The 18,962-nt window shown below is 35.5% G+C and overlaps 1 protein-coding gene across 6 annotated transcripts in view; it reads left to right on the top strand.

The window, feature by feature from the left end:
- Window positions 1-18,755, top strand: part of PAN3 (poly(A) specific ribonuclease subunit PAN3) — a 130,009-nt gene extending 111,254 nt beyond the window's left edge. For 5 of the 6 annotated variants that reach the window (XM_032403288.1, XM_032403287.1, XM_032403285.1 and 2 more), the window contains 5 exons: window positions 3,222-3,361; window positions 5,920-6,049; window positions 6,531-6,595; window positions 13,056-13,194; window positions 15,815-18,755. In XM_032403288.1, the coding sequence (XP_032259179.1) occupies window positions 3,222-3,361; window positions 5,920-6,049; window positions 6,531-6,595; window positions 13,056-13,194; window positions 15,815-15,955 (615 nt within the window). In that variant the 3' untranslated portion in view covers window positions 15,956-18,755. Of the gene's footprint in view, window positions 1-3,221; window positions 3,362-5,919; window positions 6,050-6,530; window positions 7,314-13,055; window positions 13,195-15,814 lie in introns of those variants that run through there. The other variant, XM_032403289.1, reaches the window with a different exon arrangement.
- Window positions 18,756-18,962: the final 207 nt, after the last annotated feature.

Below are 18,962 nucleotides of genomic sequence, written 5' to 3'. Positions count from 1 at the left end.
CCCCCCCCGCCCCAGCAGCAGCTTTCTTCTGCCTAAGGGGATTTGCTCCTTCTTTCTTATCTAGGGTCGTTGTTCTTAGTGACTTTCCTTCTTACCTTCTTACATCTAGTGCCTAACTAATTAGCTCTGGAGATTTTTCTTCCTAATCTCTATGCTTCTAAAAGTGACTGATTATTGACTGAAATACTAGTGATCTTCATGTATCCAGGAAAATAATATTAAATTTTTGAGGAGAAATTAGACATTATTTAGAACCAGTGCCACCTAACTCTATTGCAAGTATCTGGAAACCTCATGTCCACATTAAAAAATGAAACACCTTACAGTTTTGTTTTTTTACAAGTACAGCCTTACGCTCTCATTCTTCTGTATTCTGAATAGAGTTCTCTAAAAAAAAAAAAAAATTACTAGTATAAGGCTAGTTTGATTTTGGTTTTCTATGAGTTTAATAGCAGTATTATCTTCCCTTTTTCTTTGTGGATGTACATTATTTCAGTTATGGTAGTGGTTGTGTAGTTACCTTGAGAAACAACTCTTTTTAAGAAAAAGTAATCCTAGAGTTCCAAACAAACAACTCTTAAGTAAGCATTTGGGATGATTGATTGGTAAGTTAGGAACTGCCTTCATTCATAAACTCAGGCTGCTTTCAACCAGTCATCACCTTCCCTTTATTTTCCAGCAGTAAAAGATATCTCAGGTTTTCTTTTTTTTTTCCTTTATTTTTTGGGGGACGGGTGATGTATGTGTGGAAGATTTTTCATATAGCTTATAGTAAGGTAAAGGAGAGAATTAAAGATAGTCCCAATGGGGGATTGTGATTTTACAGAGAAGAGGGTACATGAGAAAGGAGTGCATTGTTTCTTGTAGTCTATTTTTCATAGTCTGTTTCAGACACGTGAATAGAGACTGACTTTCAGTAAAGTGGACATAAGTAGAGCCATAGATAGAATCAGAGAAAAATCAAGAAATCAAGAATCAGGAAGAAACTGAAAATGAGTGGGGGGAAAACCTCCAGAATTCAACAAATGGGGGGAAAAACCAGATGGAGGTAAGAAGCAAAATAACAAATGGAAAATTATTTAGCTGGCAAATAAGGAAAGGAGAGTTACTGAGCTTTTATGATGTTAAACTCTCTTAATTAAGCAGGACTTTAATAACCTCTTAGTTAAAATCATTTCTAATTTAATCTGGATTATGTGACATGTATACTTTATTTCTAAAAGTGGGTATTCCCACCTTGAGTCAGCTTTAGAAAGGTGGTGGGATGTACTCACAATTAAATGTTCTTATTTTAAAAACCCATCCAGTCCTTCAGCTATTTTGGACTTTTGTTTTCCTGTCTCATAATAGGGAATACTGGAATGTTCTAGGTGGGAGGTTTAGTTATAGCATCAATTCAGGGTGGAGCTAAACTGAAAATTCTGTTGTTTGAAGGGTTGGGAGAGGCTCTGTGTTGGTACATGCTGCTCAAATACTTGATAACTAATAGCAACCTTCAGGTTGCTTTGCTGAGGATATGGGATTGAAATACAGAAATTCACATTTAGCATTTACATGTACTGATTTCTCTTGACCCACATTTTTATGGTTTCATTACTGTAACTTGGAATATTTTACTTGACCTTGAGAATGATTGAGGGGAATCTTTTTGAGTTCATTCATGGCAGTGTCCTCCAGAGAACAGATGATGACAACAGTAATAGTGCTCCCTCCCATGCCACCTCCCCTCCTGCCTTTCTGGGCTCCTAACTCTGTACCACAAATGAAGTTGTAAAAAGTTCTTTGACATGAATCCTTGGCATCTCTTACTCTGATAGATTCAAAGTTGTTTTTTTAATCTGTTTTTCCACTGGTTATAGGATCTTATGTTCAAAGTGTCAGATTCACAAATGCTAGTTTTGGATGGATTTTTGAATTTGGATTTTTTGATGTTATTTTAGTAATGGAGTTTGACATCTTTATTATTTGGGTAAAATTAAGGATAGCTGTGTAGTGCTGAAGTTTCATTAGTGACTGCCTTCAAATATTCACCTATTTTGTAACTATACCACTTGTAAATATTCCGTGAAACCAGTGGTTCTCAACCCTGGCTGCATACCAGAACTCTTGTGGAAACTTTGAAAAATACTAATACCTAGTTCTTACCCCAGACTGGTAACACCAGAATTGGGGTAAAGGGATGGTCACAGGGTGATTTTTTTTTAAGTTCCTCAGGTGATTTTAATGTATAGCTAGATTTGAAAACTCTTTATACTAAACCAGTGTTTAGTAAATGTATCCTGTAGTTCAGATCAGATCTCAGATCTTGAAGATCTACAGAAGTTTTCTGTCGAAATTACTTCAGATGATTATATTTAACTCTGAGCCATTCCATTCTCCTAGGCATATAATTATTAATAGTTACCTGCCAAGAAGGGCCACTGTTTCCTAGAGTTATAATAGGTAATAGATAACTTACCTCAGTTCAGCTAGCTGTCTTTTGAAAATCCTTTTAGAAAAGGAAAGCCTCAGAGTGGTAAATGTTAGATAGATAGATAGATAGATAGATAGATAGATAGATAGATAGATAGATACCAGGTGGTATCAGAACTCTCAGAGATCTGTTATAATATGAGGAAAAATTGTCTAGTTGGAAACAAGAGTAGACAGGATGTCATTGGGGTTTGCAGCATTTTCGATGTTCTAAAAAACGTACTCTGAAATCAGGTAATGGTTATGTTGTGTTCGGAATAATGGAATAACTTCAAATAATTCTTCAAACTCCCTCTGTATATTGGGTATAATGGAAAGTGGAAAGGGGGCATATTATAAATTGTAATGATCATAGTAAAGCGAGTATATAGTAACCAGCCTTAAATTTCTTGTAATAATGAGAATGTCAGCTCTGTATAAATAATTTTTTTTTTTAATTTTAAAGCAGAAATTCTGTAGTTGGCGTGTGAATTGCTCAGAGTTATGTTTCTTGGGGCTACATTCATCAGAATTATCTGGGTGCTTTAAAAATGTTGGGCCTGCTCACCCAGACCTGCTGAATGAGAATCTCTGGTGGAGAGGTTCAGAAATCATCTTCCAGCTCCCAGGTGACTCTGAGCACCAATATTTGAGAACCCTGTGCTGGGAGTCCTACAGCTTTTTTGTAAGGGTGCCGGCCGTAGTGTCGGTCTATTACATTTGTACCTTATAAAAAAAAATTAAAAGTTATATTTATTCTTTCATGTCAGCAAGCAGATCTGATATCATTAGGAAAAGTTGTGTTGGCTTTGGCTTGCAACTCTTTGGCAGGAATTCAGCGAGAGAATTTACAGAAAGCCATGGAACTGGTGACAATCAACTACTCCTCTGACCTGAAGAATCTGATTTTGTAAGTTTTACTATACGATTAACTGTATGTAATGATCATATGAGATGAGATAGCTTTTTCATAAAGGCCTTTTAATAGTGATTCTGTTTTAGTTCTTACTATTAAAAATCAGGCAGAACACAGTTAAACAACTTTTAATTTCTTTTTTGTTACGTTTATATTTCTTTGAATAAATTCGTTGCATTGGTATCCACTAGCTACATAAACCTTTTAAGTTTAAAATAAAACAAAATAAAATAAATTAGTTCTGGGCGCCTGGGTGGCTCAGTTGGTTAAGCGACTGCCTTCGGCTCAGGTCATGATCCTGGAGTCCCTGGATCGAGTCCCGCATCGGGCTCCCTGCTCGGCAGGGAGTCTGCTTCTCCCTCTGACCCTCCCCCCCTCTCATGTGCTCTCTCTCATTCTCTCTCTCTCAAATAAATAAATAAAATCTTTTAAAAAAAAAAAATAAATAAATAAATTAGTTCTTCAGTTGCACTAGCTGCATTTTAAGAGCTCGAAAGCCACATGTGGCTTCTGGCTAATATATCCCATAATCTCAGAAAGTTCTGTTAGATGGTGCTGCTCTAGAGCGTGATAGGTAGCTCTCTGAAAGCTGTCATAAATAAACCTCAGACGCAGTCCAGTTACAGACGCTGTGGCCAAAACATCCATCCCAGGAAGCATGTTCATCAAGGTCCCTTTGCTTCTACTCCAGTATCTTCAGACTCTCAAGAAGTCCTTGAGTATAGGTTTGAAATGTATTTGAGTTAGGAGAAACCCACTGTGGAGTACTGTCACCAGAGAAGGACTTTTCCTTAAGATACATCTCACATTGGGGAATTCCAGAGGGTAGACAACCATAATTCTTATTCTAAGTTATTCTAGAGAACAGATGCTAGGCTATCTCTTGACATTTTTCCTATTCTGTTCTAGAAGCAGTTGGAGCATATTGATCCTTTTCAGTGTCTTAGTTTTAGCTGTTCCTTCTGATTTTTCTGTGTAGTCTTGGATGATTCAGTTTCTTTTTGGACTAGCCCTGGATATGGAATGGAGGGTTAGAGGATGGGGCTGCCCACCTGTGCTTTGTTACACTAGTGTAAATGTCCTGCTCGTGACAGCACTGGAAGCCAGTGGTTGCCCAGTGTTCCTATTAATAATCAGATGATTGTTGTTCCCAAATGGAAATATTTGTTTCATATATTTTCACAGCAGTGATTCCTAGCCTTAATTTGCAACATCTAAGTGTTTCAAATAATCTCAAGTAGTCATCTCCAGATTTTCTTTTTAAAAAACTGAGAGTAAAGGATATAAATGTAACAAACTAGCCATATGTTAATTATCGAAACCGGGTGATGGGTAAATGGACCTTCATTATACTGTTCTACTTTTATAAATGTTTGAAATTTTCCTTAATAAAAAGTAAATTAAAAAGCCATACTTTCATACTAACTAATAACAACTTTATAGAGCAACAAATCATGTATCAGGCACTTTCGAACTGATGTGAATGAATTTATTTTCCCAATAACCCTGTAAATTAGCTCCATTTTAGAGATGACAAAACTGAGGCATGGAGAGGTAAAGTAACTTGCCGAAGTCACAAAGCTTGTAATAATACTTCAAGTAGTTAGATATAAATATGTCCGTAATTACAGATAAATAGCTAAGATATAGATTATCCACAGGAGTATTTTATTCAACAAAAGAATGCCTATTCTGTGCCAGATGCTGCAGGTACTTTGAACAAGATGAACAAAACCCCCAACTTCTGGAGCTTCCACCCTAATGGGGAGGAGGTAACAAACATGTAATCAAGTAAGATGTTTGCAGGTAGTCCTATAAAGAAGCTAAGATAGAATTATAAGCAGAGAGTGCAAGAGGGGGAGGGTACTTTAATGAGAATGGTTAGGAAATGGCTCACCTGTCAGGATAGGCAGTAACAGGTCATGGTCATCTTTGTATTCTAGCAGGTAGCCTTTCAAAATGTAGTATTTTTCTGCCTCAGTTATAATGGTAGAAGAAACTGAATTGGTCTCTTCTGATATATGTTGTACATGAAGATTTCTCAGAAATAAATAATATACCATGACAACTGGTAAATGAAGTTGCAGAGCAGAGGGCAGCTTCCTAAAAAGTTGAGCCTTGTTTGATTTATCAAAATTCAAGACCCAGTTTTAGTTTCAAAAATTATTTTGAAGAGCAATGGAAAAATCTCTTCACCTACAACCACCCCCTATTTCACCACTCCAAAAAGGTTTGTAATAATCTTTTCATGTCCCACTATTGTAAGGAAGGGTTTGAGAATGGAAATGATTAAGTGTAACCCTACTCAACTTTGCTTTCTCATTTTCATAATAGCAAAAATGTAGAGAAAGAGACATGTTTCTTCTCTTGGCTCTTAAAATTTTCCAGAGAAATCATTAAGCCTTGAAAGTGAACTTGACTTGCATGAAAAAATGTTTTCAAATTTATGTACACTAATATGATGGCAGCAGCGATAGCTATGTGCTTGTGGGTTATGTTGTTTTTTAAATTACACGTTTGGCATTCAAGTGATGCTTCTTTATTTTCACCAGGTATTTGTTGACTGACCAAAACAGGATGCGAAGTGTAAATGACATCATGCCCATGATTGGTGCTCGATTTTATACTCAATTGGATGCTGCTCAAATGAGAAATGATGTCATAGAGGAAGACCTTGCAAAGGTAAAGAGTCTAGTTAAAAAGAGATATACACACGTGGCACCTTATATGTGTAGGGAGATATAAAACATAGTAATTTCTGTGCTAAATATAGTACATAATTGGCTAAGACCATTTGCAGATATATTTGTCCAAACTTAATGTTCAGTATTTTAATTTTTTCTATCCTTTGGGCATTTGTTTTGTTTTTTTTTGTTGTTGTTGTTCATGATTTTGCTACAGTCAGTTGACGCAGTCTTGATTTTTTTTTTTCATGTAAGTTACTTTAACCATTCTTAAAAATGGCCAGCTGCATGATCTTCTTGAGTATTACTGTTGAATGAAATGGAAATATTATATTCAAAACTATAACCAAAAGTTGGGGATACTAGGATTTATTGTTTAAAGGTAATATTGGTGTAGGATACCAGTTTTGTAAAATTTTGCTTTTATATTTAGTTAGCTGGAATATTAATACTCTCTTTCTTTTCAAAATGTTTTATAGGAGGTTCAAAATGGAAGACTGTTTAGGCTTCTAGCAAAATTGGGAACAATCAATGAGAGGCCGGAGTAAGGATTTACAGTATTTTACAATATATTTTCAATCAAGGGCGCTAAGAGGAATGAGTATTCCTTATTCTTACTGGTTTTATTTGGAAAAAGAGAAAAATTCTCATGTGAAGCCATTAGGATGCTGTTTTTCAACTATAGCTTAGATCTGGTTGTTCTTAGGGATTCCACACACACATACACATACAGAAAAGATACTGCTAGAAATCTCCATTGTGGTTTGTACACGAGGGAACATTATATGACTATGAGTACGGCCTCTACCCTGTCTCCTTTTTGAAGCCTGGTCAGTTCAGTTTACCGTAGTCAGATTAGAGACTTCAGACAGGTCTAATTGTTGCATGCCCCTTATCTTCTATTAAAGGGCATTATTTATAGCAGTCATATCAGTGACACCACCACTTTACATTATTTGTCATTTAGTTCTGCCTCATTTGTAAGTTAAAATTACCATATGTTCAAGAAAGAAGTAGAGTTGTTGTCTGTACTAAGTAGTAATTGTCAAAGACAGGTGGAGCGATACTATAGCTGTTGTCACTGTTGTAGAAGTTACGTTTCAGGAATGTTACCTCTGTTAATAGAAATAGATGATAGATAAATACTGCTTGAGGGAGTTTTTTTGACCGCAAAATTCATGTTCACTTCCCTTTCTTCAAAGTTAAAAAGAAAAACTCAATTAGTATTTTCTGTGATAATATTTCTAAAAGAAGAGATGACATTAGGGAAAAAAAAAAAGCCCAAACTTTTAGCTGTTTCTTTTGGCATTCATTTATTTAAAAATTAATATGCTTGTAGTACTATTTCTTGATTTTTTTCCCCCAGTATTTAACTCAGCTAATGACTTTGTCCTGTGGAAGATGAGACTTTATCTTTCACACCCCTTCCCTTAACCAAACACAAACACACACACACACACACACACACAAGTATTCACATGTTACCACTTAGCCCATAATTTTGAGTTAAATCTTTATTCAGTGTTGACATTACTATAACAGGGTAAATGTTGTTCCTCGTTGCACCACATTGTAAACCATGACTATATTTTCTTTCTTTTGTATTTTGTTTTTTGATTTTTGTTTTCCTGGGGTTAGTAATTGTCTTATATAGAAAATGAAAAAAATATTGACCACCAGTTTATTCCAGACTCGCTGCCAGAGTTATGAAACACCTTTCCATATGGTCAAAAATAGGTCACCTATCAGTTCCTTTTTTTTTCTCCCCCTTAGAGAAATTGCTCCTGGAGCCTCTGTCCTTCTGTTCCTATCTGGGCTGGTTGCACTTTAAGCCTGCTCACACTCACACTTTAGAACTGGAGCTTCCCTTCACTATTATCCTGGGAATTCTCTTTGTCTCTCTCCCTTTGTGTTGGATACCCTGTTTCTTGCTTTTTTTCCCTTGGTTTATTCTTTTGATTTATTGGAACACATCCTCCTGTAGCTTCCTGAGAAAGGTGAGTTTTTTGAGTCTTTGTAAGTCTGAAAATATATTTATTCGTTTTTTATACTTTATTGATAGTATGATTGGGTATAAAATTCTAGATAGTCCTCGGAAAATTCTTTTTATTAATTAAATCTTTTGAATAGATTAATATGAACCAGTTTTTTTTTTTAAAGTAGAAAAGGGTTTCCAATGAAAAAAAAGCTTTCATACTTGTAACATCCCCAGTCTCTCCACTTTCTCCCATTAATCTTTATTTTATATTCTTCCCGAGTTACAATGATATATTATCTCCCTCCTCCCCCTTTTTAATATATACAAATTGTAAACCACGCACAGTGTTCTATATATTGCTTTTTCCTCCTAACTATATTTTGGAAATCTTTTTGTTTAGGTATGTTTGGCGTATACCAAACACTATTCTCAGTAGTTTACAAATATGCCCTCACCTTACTCCTCATAACAACCCTGTGGTGCAGGTACCATTAGTATTCCACTTAACAGAGATATTTGGGCATAAAGAGGTTGAATACTGGGCACCTGTGTGGCTCAGTTGGTTAAGCATCTGCCTTCAGCTCAGGTCATGATCCCAGAGTCCTGGGATCAAGTCCCATGTCGGGCTCCCTGCTCAGTGGGGAGTCTGCTTTTCCCTCTCCCTCTGCCTCTCTCCCCTGCTCCTGCTCTCTCTCACTCTCTCTCAAATAAATAAATAAAATCTTTAAAAAAAAGAAGAGCTTAAATACCTTTTCCAGGGTTACATCATTAGTGAGTATATGAGCCGGAATTCAAATCCAGACAGTATGGTTCCAGAGTCCATGCTGTTAACCATAATGCTCTGCTTCCATAATTTATGTAGCTATGTAATAGTCCGTTCTGTGGATACACTGTAATTTATTTCTCCAGTTCCTTATCAGTAGACATTTGAGTTGTTTTCAGTGTTTTGCTAGTATAAACAGTGCTGCAGGGACTGACTTATGCATAGTTAATTTTATGTGTGCATAAATATAGGCCCAGATGTGATTGTTAGATCTGTGGATGTGTGACTATAAACCCTTACAGAAGGGTTTCCCAGCGTACGATGCATGAGAGTCTTTCACCAACAATACTCTTCCAGCTTGTGGTTTTTTGTCAACCTGTTAGTTGAGAAATTGAATCTCAGTGCAGTTTTATTTTATATTAACTCTTATAAGCATGTTTCCTATCATTTTTATGTTTTTGATCCATTTCTGTTCCTTTTTATGTCCATATCCTTGGCTCATTTTTGTTTTCAGTTGAATTATCTGTCTTTTTGATGTATAGGAGCTAGAGAGATTTATCCTTTGTGACCATTTTCTCTTTAGTTTGTCATTTTTCTTTTGACTCTGCTTAATTTTTTTCCATGCAGACATTTTTATATATAGTCTAATTGATCAAAGTTCTTTTATGCTTTTGGATTTTGAATCATAGTTAGGAAGGCCTTTTCTACTTCCACGATTTTAAAGGAATTATCTCAGGGTTTCTTCTAGAGTACTTATGGTTTTATTTTTTTTCATATTAAATTTTTATATGTGTGGAATTTATACAGGCTGTGAGGTATGTATTCAACTCCTCCACCCTTTCCCCTCGGAAGACTACCCAGTGGCCCAAAAGCTACGTGTTGAATAGTCTAGCTTTTCTGCACTGGTTTAAGGCAGCACTTCTTTCACGTTAGTATTTTAATGACTAACATTTTAAAATCTAGTAGGTGCTAGTTCTTATCTCCGTTTAATTGCCTGTTTTTTATTGTGTTCCTAAAACTGCTTAATTTTCTGTATAAATTCTAGAATCAGCTTTTTTATTTAAAAAAATCAGTAAACTTGATGGTATTTTTATTGAGAAGATAACATGTTTATTAATAAATTTAAGGAGCATTTGTGTTTATAGATGTTGAGTTTCTTAACCAAGATAATGATCTGTCGTCATACTTGTTGACACCTACTTTACTGTTCTTAAGTGCTGAAGTTGTTCCTTATGTTGTTGTAACACACTAAGTTTACTAGGTATTTTTTCTTGTTGCTATTGTAACTGCGAATCTCCCCCCCCCGCAATTTTTTCTTCTTAGATTGCTTATTATCAGTGCACATAAAAATTACTGATTCCTGTAAATTTTGTACCCTGATATCTTAGTGTTTGGATAGTTTTTCAATAGATTTTCTTGGGTTTCCCAGATACATAGTCCTATCTCCAAATAATTGTAGTTACATTTCCTCCTTCCTAATTTCTATACTTTTAATTTCCCTGGAGTGTTTGTGTCGGCTAGTATCTCTAGTACATAGTTAAGTAATAGTAATGATAATTGCTGTCAAAATTTGAAACATTGCTCCATTGTCTTTTAACTTCGGGATTCAAAGCCATTTTCTTTTCAAACCCTTTCCCTTCCCCTGTGCTTTTAGAGTCTTTATCAGTGATGTTCAGAAATTCACAGTGATTTGCCTTGGTGTGGGTTTTTTTTGATTCATTCTGATGAATTAACAGGTGGGCAGACTCTTTTAATCTTGGAAACTGATGTCCTTCAGTTCTGAGAAGTTGTCTTCGTTGTTTCTTTGATAATTTCACACTTTGGATTTCCCGTTGCTCAGATATTAGACCATGGCAGTTGATTTTCTAATATTCTCTTCTGTTTTCTGTATTGTATCTTTTTGTTCTACTTCCTAGGTAATTATCTCAGTTTATTTTGTCTAAAAATAAAGGTTTTTTTAAATCTGTTTTTGAATTTTTAAGTTTCTGCTGTCATATTTTTAATTTTCAAGAACTTTCTGTTCTCTAAATGTTTGTCTTACAGCATCTAATTCTTGTTTCTCTGAGACTCTCAATTACAGATTTTTGGTTAGGTTTTGTTTTGTTCTAAGTTCTGTTCTGTTCCCTGCAGTATCTCATAGGAAACGAGTTTGTTTTGTTTTGTTTTGTTTCATTCTCCAAAGGATTTCTGATCCTTGGCTATGCATTCATATTAAAAATGACCTTTTTCAGTGTACCTGGCTGGCTCAGTTGGAAGAGCATGTGACTCTTGATCTTGGGGTTGTAAGTTTGATCCCTACATTGGGTATGGAGATTACTAAAAAAAAAAAAATGAATGAACTTCTTTAAAAATGACCTTTTTCATCTAAAAAGCTAATGGGAAGGTCCTTGCGGGGTCAGGGATTGTAGAATGTGTGGCAAAGTAGTGTGATATTGTTATATATAATTTTTGTTTGTTTTTGGTAGATTCTTAAATGTTAGAATTTCTCTTGGGCAAGTCCATATCCAGAAAAAAAATCTTCAACCTTTTGTCCGTAGTATAAACCCATAGTCGAGCTTTGGGTAGCCAAAGTAGCAGGAAAGTGTTGGTTAAATAGTCTTAGCTACTATCTCTTGCTCTTCCTGGCATCCTGAAGGCAGGAGCTTCTTTGTTCACCCTGTCTAGAAAGATTTCTGGTACCCTTTCTGGCAAATTTCTGCAAAGCAGAAGTGGAGGCGGGAATGAGAGAGAGGTTATCTATTTGTTATTTATAGAACTTTTCATCAATTCTGCTATTTCCAGCTTTAGTCCATACCTGCACTTCCAGTAGTACCAATGATTTCCCTTCCTGGGCCTAACTGGTATGGCTTGCTTTTGTGGCTTCCCCCTTTTTTTGTTTGCCTTTTGTAGCATTAGAGTTCAGTTTTTTCAAGTCAGCTGATCATATCACTTACCTGTTTTTCACTTTCCAATTTTTTTTCTGTTGTTGCTTCTGGTCACTTTGTTCTTGCATGTTTATTATACTCCTTTTTAGACATTTATTGTCAATTTGGTGGGATTTTGAAAGGAAACAGAGATAAATGGGTGTGTTTAATTAGCATTTTAATTGAAAGTCCCTGGAGTGATCTTTGCGAAACTCATATGATCGTGTTTCAACCATGTGGTAGGCTTTCCATCTTGTTCTTAGAAGACAGACCTGTTTGTTTTTTCCCCAGACCTCGTTTTTTAACTAAGACTGCATAATCTGATCTCTCCCTTCTTATCTTTGCTTCAGATCTACCTCATTTTTTTTTTTTCCTTTTAATTTTCTCCTCCCCTCTCTTGCCTTCTCTCCCTCTTTGTCCTTGTATTTTCTCTTCCCCCTCCTTGCTCTTACTCTCTGTCTCTCCTTTGGCCTCTTTCTTTTCCAACCCCATCCAGCCACTGACCTTTGCTAAGTTTCTGAAGTGCTGCATGCTCTGTTCCTTGCAAATAGTGATGCTTCTGGCTAGGGTGTACTTCCTCCCGGGAAGCTTCCCTTCCCTTCCCAGATGAATTCATGTTTCTGTTGTGTACCAGTACCTGTTTTCTTAATGGCATTATCTCAATATGCAACTTTCTTTGGTTATTTGAACGTCCGTTTTCCTCACTAGACCATAAGTTCCAGAGGTCACTGGAAAGTGACAGTGATTGTTTTGACCAGATGATTGCTGTCACTGTTCTCTAGTTCTTCGCAGCACACTCTCACATCCGCTCATGATGGTAGAAAACCAAAATCTACCCTATTTTTGTTTCTTTAAACATTTCTCTGCTTTATGCTTACCAGTAAAGTTGAGCACATATCTGATCATACCTCTTTACTCTGTATCCTAAAGGTGAGAAGAGGAAAAGAATCTCTTTCAACCTATTTCTAAAGATCTTTAAAGACATTTTCTTTTTCCTCCATTTTATCTAATGGTAGGAGCTTAAATATGAAAGTGATTATAAAATAGGAGTGTATAAGGGATGATTGCCTTTGAGAATTAGAAACTGGTATTCATATACTTTCATGTTGTATGAAATTATTTTTAAAAATTTAGTAATCTGCACATAAAAATATAACTTTTATAGAAGTTTCCTTATAACTTTAGGAGGATTAAAAAAATAAATCACTCACACACACACACACACACACACACACACACACACACCCTACTTACTTACCAGAGAAAACAATAAAAAAAAACTAGTGTGGAGCCTGAAGCATCAACATGTCTATGTGATATATAGCGTGAGTTATTGAGGTAAAATATTACCTTTCCCTAGGTTTCAGAAGGATCCTACCTGGTCGGAGACTGGAGACCGTTATCTTTTGAAACTCTTTAGGGATCATCTTTTCCATCAGGTGACAGAAGCAGGTGCTCCTTGGATTGACCTCAGTCATATCATTTCTTGTCTTAACAAGGTAATTTGTATCTGGATTTTTAAGATTACAATGCCATCTATAGTTTGCAGAGTTGCATCTTCTACAAAGACTGAGACTTAGATGTAGATGTATTTTGCTCCAGCCTAGAAGATGTTTTATTAATAATTATCAGGTATATCTACTTAATAACAATTTCTAGACTAGGAAGGTTGTTTAACATCTACATGAATAATTATAGAATTTTTCATTGTGGATCTTTTCATTGTGATAAAATGTCACAAAAGCAATGGGTGGGAAAAACAAAAATAATTTTATATTTAAATCTTTTTTAAAAGTTGAATTCTGGGCGCCTGGGTGGCTCAGTTGGTTAAGCAACTGCCTTCGGCTCAGGTCATGATTCTGGAGTCCCGGGATCGAGTCCCACATCGGGCTCCCTGCTCAGCGGGGGGTCTGCTTCTCCCTCTGACCCTTCCCCTCTCATGCTCTCTGTCTCCCATTCTCTCTCTCGGATAAATAAATAAAATCTTAAAAAAATAAAAATAAAAAAATAAATAAATAAAAGTTGAATTCTTTTAAGTCATCGTGAGTCTTGTCCTACATGTTATCTGTTCATTTACTGTTAACTGTGGGCATAGTAATCCAGTGTTAGGATAGTAAAAGCACAGTAGGCCCAGTGCTCTAAATGGAGAATTAGGTGAGTAGATGAACTTCCGTAGATGGAGATAATATCAGTTCATTTGAGAGGTGAGCTTTGTGTTTTTGAAAGGGGTAGGAGAGCGACAGTTTACAAAGGAAGGAAAGAATGCATTTTCCTTATGAATTACTTGGAATCACAGAGTGTAGAACGGGTCTCCAGAAGTAAATCATAGTCTTTGTATAGGTTTATATCTAAATCTCAGGGGTCGACAGACTGTGGCCTGACAGCCTGTTTTTGTAGAGCCCACAACCTGAGAATAGTATTGACATTTTTAGAAGATTGTGAAACAAAAAACAAAAGCAAAATTAAGAAGAATATGTGACAGAGACTGCATGGCCCTGAAATTTAAGGCATTTACTATCTGGCCATCTTTATGGAAACCATTTGCTCACCCCTGGAAAAAAAGGCCCCTAAATTACAAGTACTAGAGGAAAAGCTACCATGGCATAGGATGTAGAGCTGGTAACGCACAGTGTGCTAACTCCTCAGGGAAAACATGGTTTTTGTTTTTAGGCACTGCTTTGCCTTGCTTGAACTTCCTTAAAACTCTTTTTTAAAAAGAGTATTGTCAATAATCTACATTAAGACAGAACAAGCTGTGTTGCACCATTGAACTAATCCAGTGTGACTTATGTATTTATTTGCTCTTTTCCTTAAGGGGAAGACATTTTTCTTGAAAGTAATGAGTGGAGAACAATTCTACTGGATTTTAGAAAATAGTATACGTAGTATCAAAGCGCCGGTAATTACAAATATATAGCACTGATGTAAACACTGGCAGGCCGAGCCTGTGAAATTAAGCCATGGACAGATAACCTCAAGTGAAGATTTTTTAAGAATATTAGGATAATTGACAACTTGAAGAAAATTCTATTTCATTTCATAAAATAGCTAGTAGTAAATAAAATTTATCCCAAATCTGAAAGTATGGTAATTTTCTAAGTCTGGAAAGAGTGTAATAAATTAAAAGGGATGGATGGCTATCTTGATGATATAAAAATTAAAATCTTATATAGCATATTTTGGTGGAAATTATGACACATTAACTGGTAAAATGATTTGAAAGTTTGAGCCTTCAGAATTAGTAAATTTTAAACATTTTAATGAATTAATTAATGAAAAAGGAAGGAAAAATGTACATCGAGAACTAACCAAAAAAAGTGAAAACCTTAACAAGGTAAGTTACTCGATGGACTAAGGATTAGTGTATATGCTTTCTAAAGACCTCATTAAAATATTACTACCAAATCTTGACTGATGAGTGGGTGAAGATCATAAACTGGCATTCATACAGTGGAAATAACACAAGTAAATGTAGGAAAACATTTGGTAACATTCATCAGAAAAGGTAAATAAAAATAGCAAGGCATGCACTTGACATGGAGTTGCTTGTAAATTGGTACAACTCATAAATCAGTGGTTCTGATACCCTTTGGAAAACAGTTTAGCTATATGTATTAAGCTATAAAATTATTTGTACTTTTTGATTCAGTATTTATATTTTTAAGTATTTCTCCTAAGGAAGTAATTCAGCAGAAGAAAAAAAATTAAGTAGATGAATATGTTCATTGCTCTATAATTTGTGATACAAAAAAAGCCAGAAGATACTGGGTCTCCTGCCTGGCTTAGTCGGTATAGCGTGGGACTCTTGATCTCGGGGGTCGTGAGTTCAAGCCCCACGTTAGGTGTAGAGCTTACTTAAAAAAAAAAAAGGAAGATATTGGAATAATGAAATGATGGAATATAATGCAAACAAGTATTAAGCATGAAAGATAGGTGGAAACATCCAAGTTGAAAAGTGTGCATACTGATTAGTGATGTAAAATGCTTATGTATATCTAGAAGGGAATATGACAGAAAATTTAAAAATATTAATCATTGTTGCAAAAGTTGTGCTAAAATAGATAAAGTGGATTATCCTCTGCCTGGTAATGAACTTCCCATTTTGTGTGTCTGTTTCAGTTAGATGCTGGTGTGCCAGAAAAAATAAGCCTCATTTCCAGAGACGAGAAGAGTGTACTTGTGGTGACTTACAGTGACTTAAAGCGCTGCTTTGAAAACACTTTCCAAGAACTGATTGCAGCTGCAAATGGTCAGTTGTAGTATTTGCTGAAAAAGCACGCAGGACATGGCTGAGGACCTTAACCGATAGCAAATTGCACTACAGCTGAACTGTTCTCATCCTCTCATTTCACATTTGGGAAACAAACAGGAGATGAGCAAAGCTGCTTGCACTTCAGTCAGGTACACTGTTACTTGAAAGGAAGAATGTTTCACTTATCCTAGAGCTGTGGCTGCCATTGGGGCCATTATCTGTGAAGAATTTATTTTAGATTAAGGAGCACCGTTAGGTGAATGGTGTTCCCGCTTTTGTTTTTTTCCACTTGTATATGCACTAATTTTAATTTTTTAAAGACTTTTTTCTGATCTTTGAACTTTTGCCACATTGTATACTTATTAAGGGAAACTATTTGCAAGGACATTTTTGGGACACAATGCTGGGCAGCATTTTTGTCACTGAGGGTTGCAGAATTTGCTCTTTTGGGGATCGGTTGCCCTGAATAACCTAATGGACCAGGTAAATAATTTCACAGAAGTACAGTATAGTGTATAATTCTTGTAAGAGTATTGTATGCAAGCTCTGTATGCCACCCACACTGTTAGTTCAAATGGAGATTTTTGTTTGTTTTGTTTTGTTTTGTTTTTAAGAACACACAAAGAGAGATCAGTGAATTGTTGGATATGAGTTCCCCCATCAGTAGATGTAATAAATCCTTTCTGAGTGAGGATTGGATAAACAGGAACTTAAGGAGCACATAGAGCTCTTTGCTCCAAATTCAACCAGAGTCTTTTTTTAAAAAGGTGTTTCCCTGCTTATCAGATATATTTACATTTATGCAATTTTTTTAATAGAAAAAGAAATTCTGATAAAGGCCTAAAGTTCAGGAGTATATTGCTTTAGATTCTTTCCAGTTTGCTTTTTTGTATAAAGTTCTGTTCTTTGAACCACAGCTTTATTATGGTACTTTACACTGGATACAGACACAGAGACACTGTTCAGAGGATGAACTAAACACAGCAGTGGTCTGGCATCAAGAGCTTTCTGAAGTTTTACAGCCTGAATCTGGAGGGATAACAATCTGCTGTGCCTTTGCAGTCACTGCTTAGCCCAAAGTAATAGTACTTTTGATAATAACTTCACTATGTGGGATATTCCTGAATAAGTCAATCTCAAAAGTTTGGAATTTTCCTCCTCTTAACTTTCTTAATATTTGGACGTGCAGTTGTCGCCAAACTTGGGTATTCATGGAATTTCTAGTTAATGAAATACCTATACTTTGATACTGAAGACTGCCAAATACATAGGAATTTTCTTTCACAAAAAAAACAGTAATGAAGACTCTGTCTCCTTTCCCAGCACTGAATGTTTTACTAGCACTGGGTGCTCACCATGCAACTATGAAGAAAATGTGGAAACTCAAAAGGTCAGGAAAGACTTCCAAGCACTTGCAACTGATGTTACAGTCTTCAATTTTAATAATTATACATATTTGTAGTTTTCAGAGAAGTTTTTAATATTTCTCTGTCCACTTTTTATAAGCTTTAAAATGATTTTCTCTGCCTTGAGATTTGCATCAAGAAAAAAACACCTCTTCTCACCTGAAAGCATTGAAGACTAAAGACACGCTTTACACATTTTAACAAGTGTGTTTGAGTCCACGTTTGGTAGCATCAGTTGTTGAGTTAAAAAGAAAATCAATTATTGCATTTGATCTGGATGGATTTTAAAGGAACATAATGTTCAGTATTCAAAGGATAATTAACATTTGCCACCATAATGTTCTTTTTTATGTAAAAGGAACAGGAACTTGGAGACATTAACATGCAAAAGTCTTTTATCATTAGCTCATGTATTTGAGGAAGAGCAGCTGTCTTTTTATATGTTTTTTGACAAATCATATTGTAATTCTTTTGTACAAAAAAGAACTACTTGTATTCTAGAAGAAATATGAAATGCTTAATTTATAAGCGGGCTGGAGATTTTTTCCAATATTGTTTTCTTTGAAAATGAAAGGGGATCATCTATTTTAGTTTTGGGGTCTGGGAACTTTTTGAAAATTTAATTTGTGGACCAATGTTTTGTGAAAGCTAAGGAAGGGCAGGGGTAAAATAGGGCTTGAATTTCTCATCCTGTATAGACCAGCAAACTTCCCTCTGCAAGGCAGGTTCAAATCACAAACCCAAGAATGTTTGCATCCTAAGTGCTAGTTTGCTTCAGCCCCTAGTAACCTCAGGACTTGGTTTGAATATAAAGGTAGACAGCTGATATGTTTTCATGAGTAAATATTGTCGGCCAGAAAACAGTTGGTGTCAGGTAATACGTATTTTTTTTAAGCCTTGTTTTATATTTATTTTTCATTTAGTTTTTATTGGGAATGGTTTTCAGTAGAACTCTTAGTTCTGCTTAGGTGTTTTTTGGGGGAGCCCTCTTTTCCATAGTGTAATTCCATTTAAGAGGTTGTCTAAAAAGTTAGTCTTTTTAAGTCATAGGAAGATTTTAATATCTGAGAGTAGTCAAATTAAGGATATAAACTTCCCATACCTTCTGTCATGACAGATCAAAGCACAGAAAGGACAACCCTTGAAATCATGTAACGGTCATTTCAATTTTTTGTACCTATTTTAAATTCTGTTAGTGTATTTACTTCATTGTAAATATTTTTGAGGGTACCTTTGTATTTTGCTTTTGACCTTGGTTCTGTGGTTTGGATGTCAGCAACTTCCCTAAAAGCACCAGTATGTTAAGTTCTGATGTCATGATCCCAATATGGGTTATTCATCTTTAATCCTGTTTTCAGTCTCTATGTGTACAGCCGTATTTTTAATAAAGAATTACAGAGAAGTTTGTTGTTTTTTTGGTACCAGTTTATTTAACAAGATGATGTTTGCCTTATCGGGATTTCAAAGACTGAATACTTCCTGCGTGTTTGGAGGAATTGTTGGTGGCATGTTTATTCATTAATTTACCAGATATCTGTGAAATGCCTACTTGGATCTATTCTAGGTACTAAAAATGCAGATGTGAGTACTTGTTATTTATAAAGTGCAT

This window comes from Phoca vitulina, unplaced genomic scaffold, assembly GCF_004348235.1.
Source record: "Phoca vitulina isolate PV1807 unplaced genomic scaffold, GSC_HSeal_1.0 scaffold5, whole genome shotgun sequence".
Taxonomy (NCBI): Eukaryota; Metazoa; Chordata; class Mammalia; order Carnivora; family Phocidae; genus Phoca; species Phoca vitulina.
The sequence above is the reverse complement of the archived record's forward strand: the minus strand, read 5'-3'. Positions and strand labels throughout refer to the sequence as shown.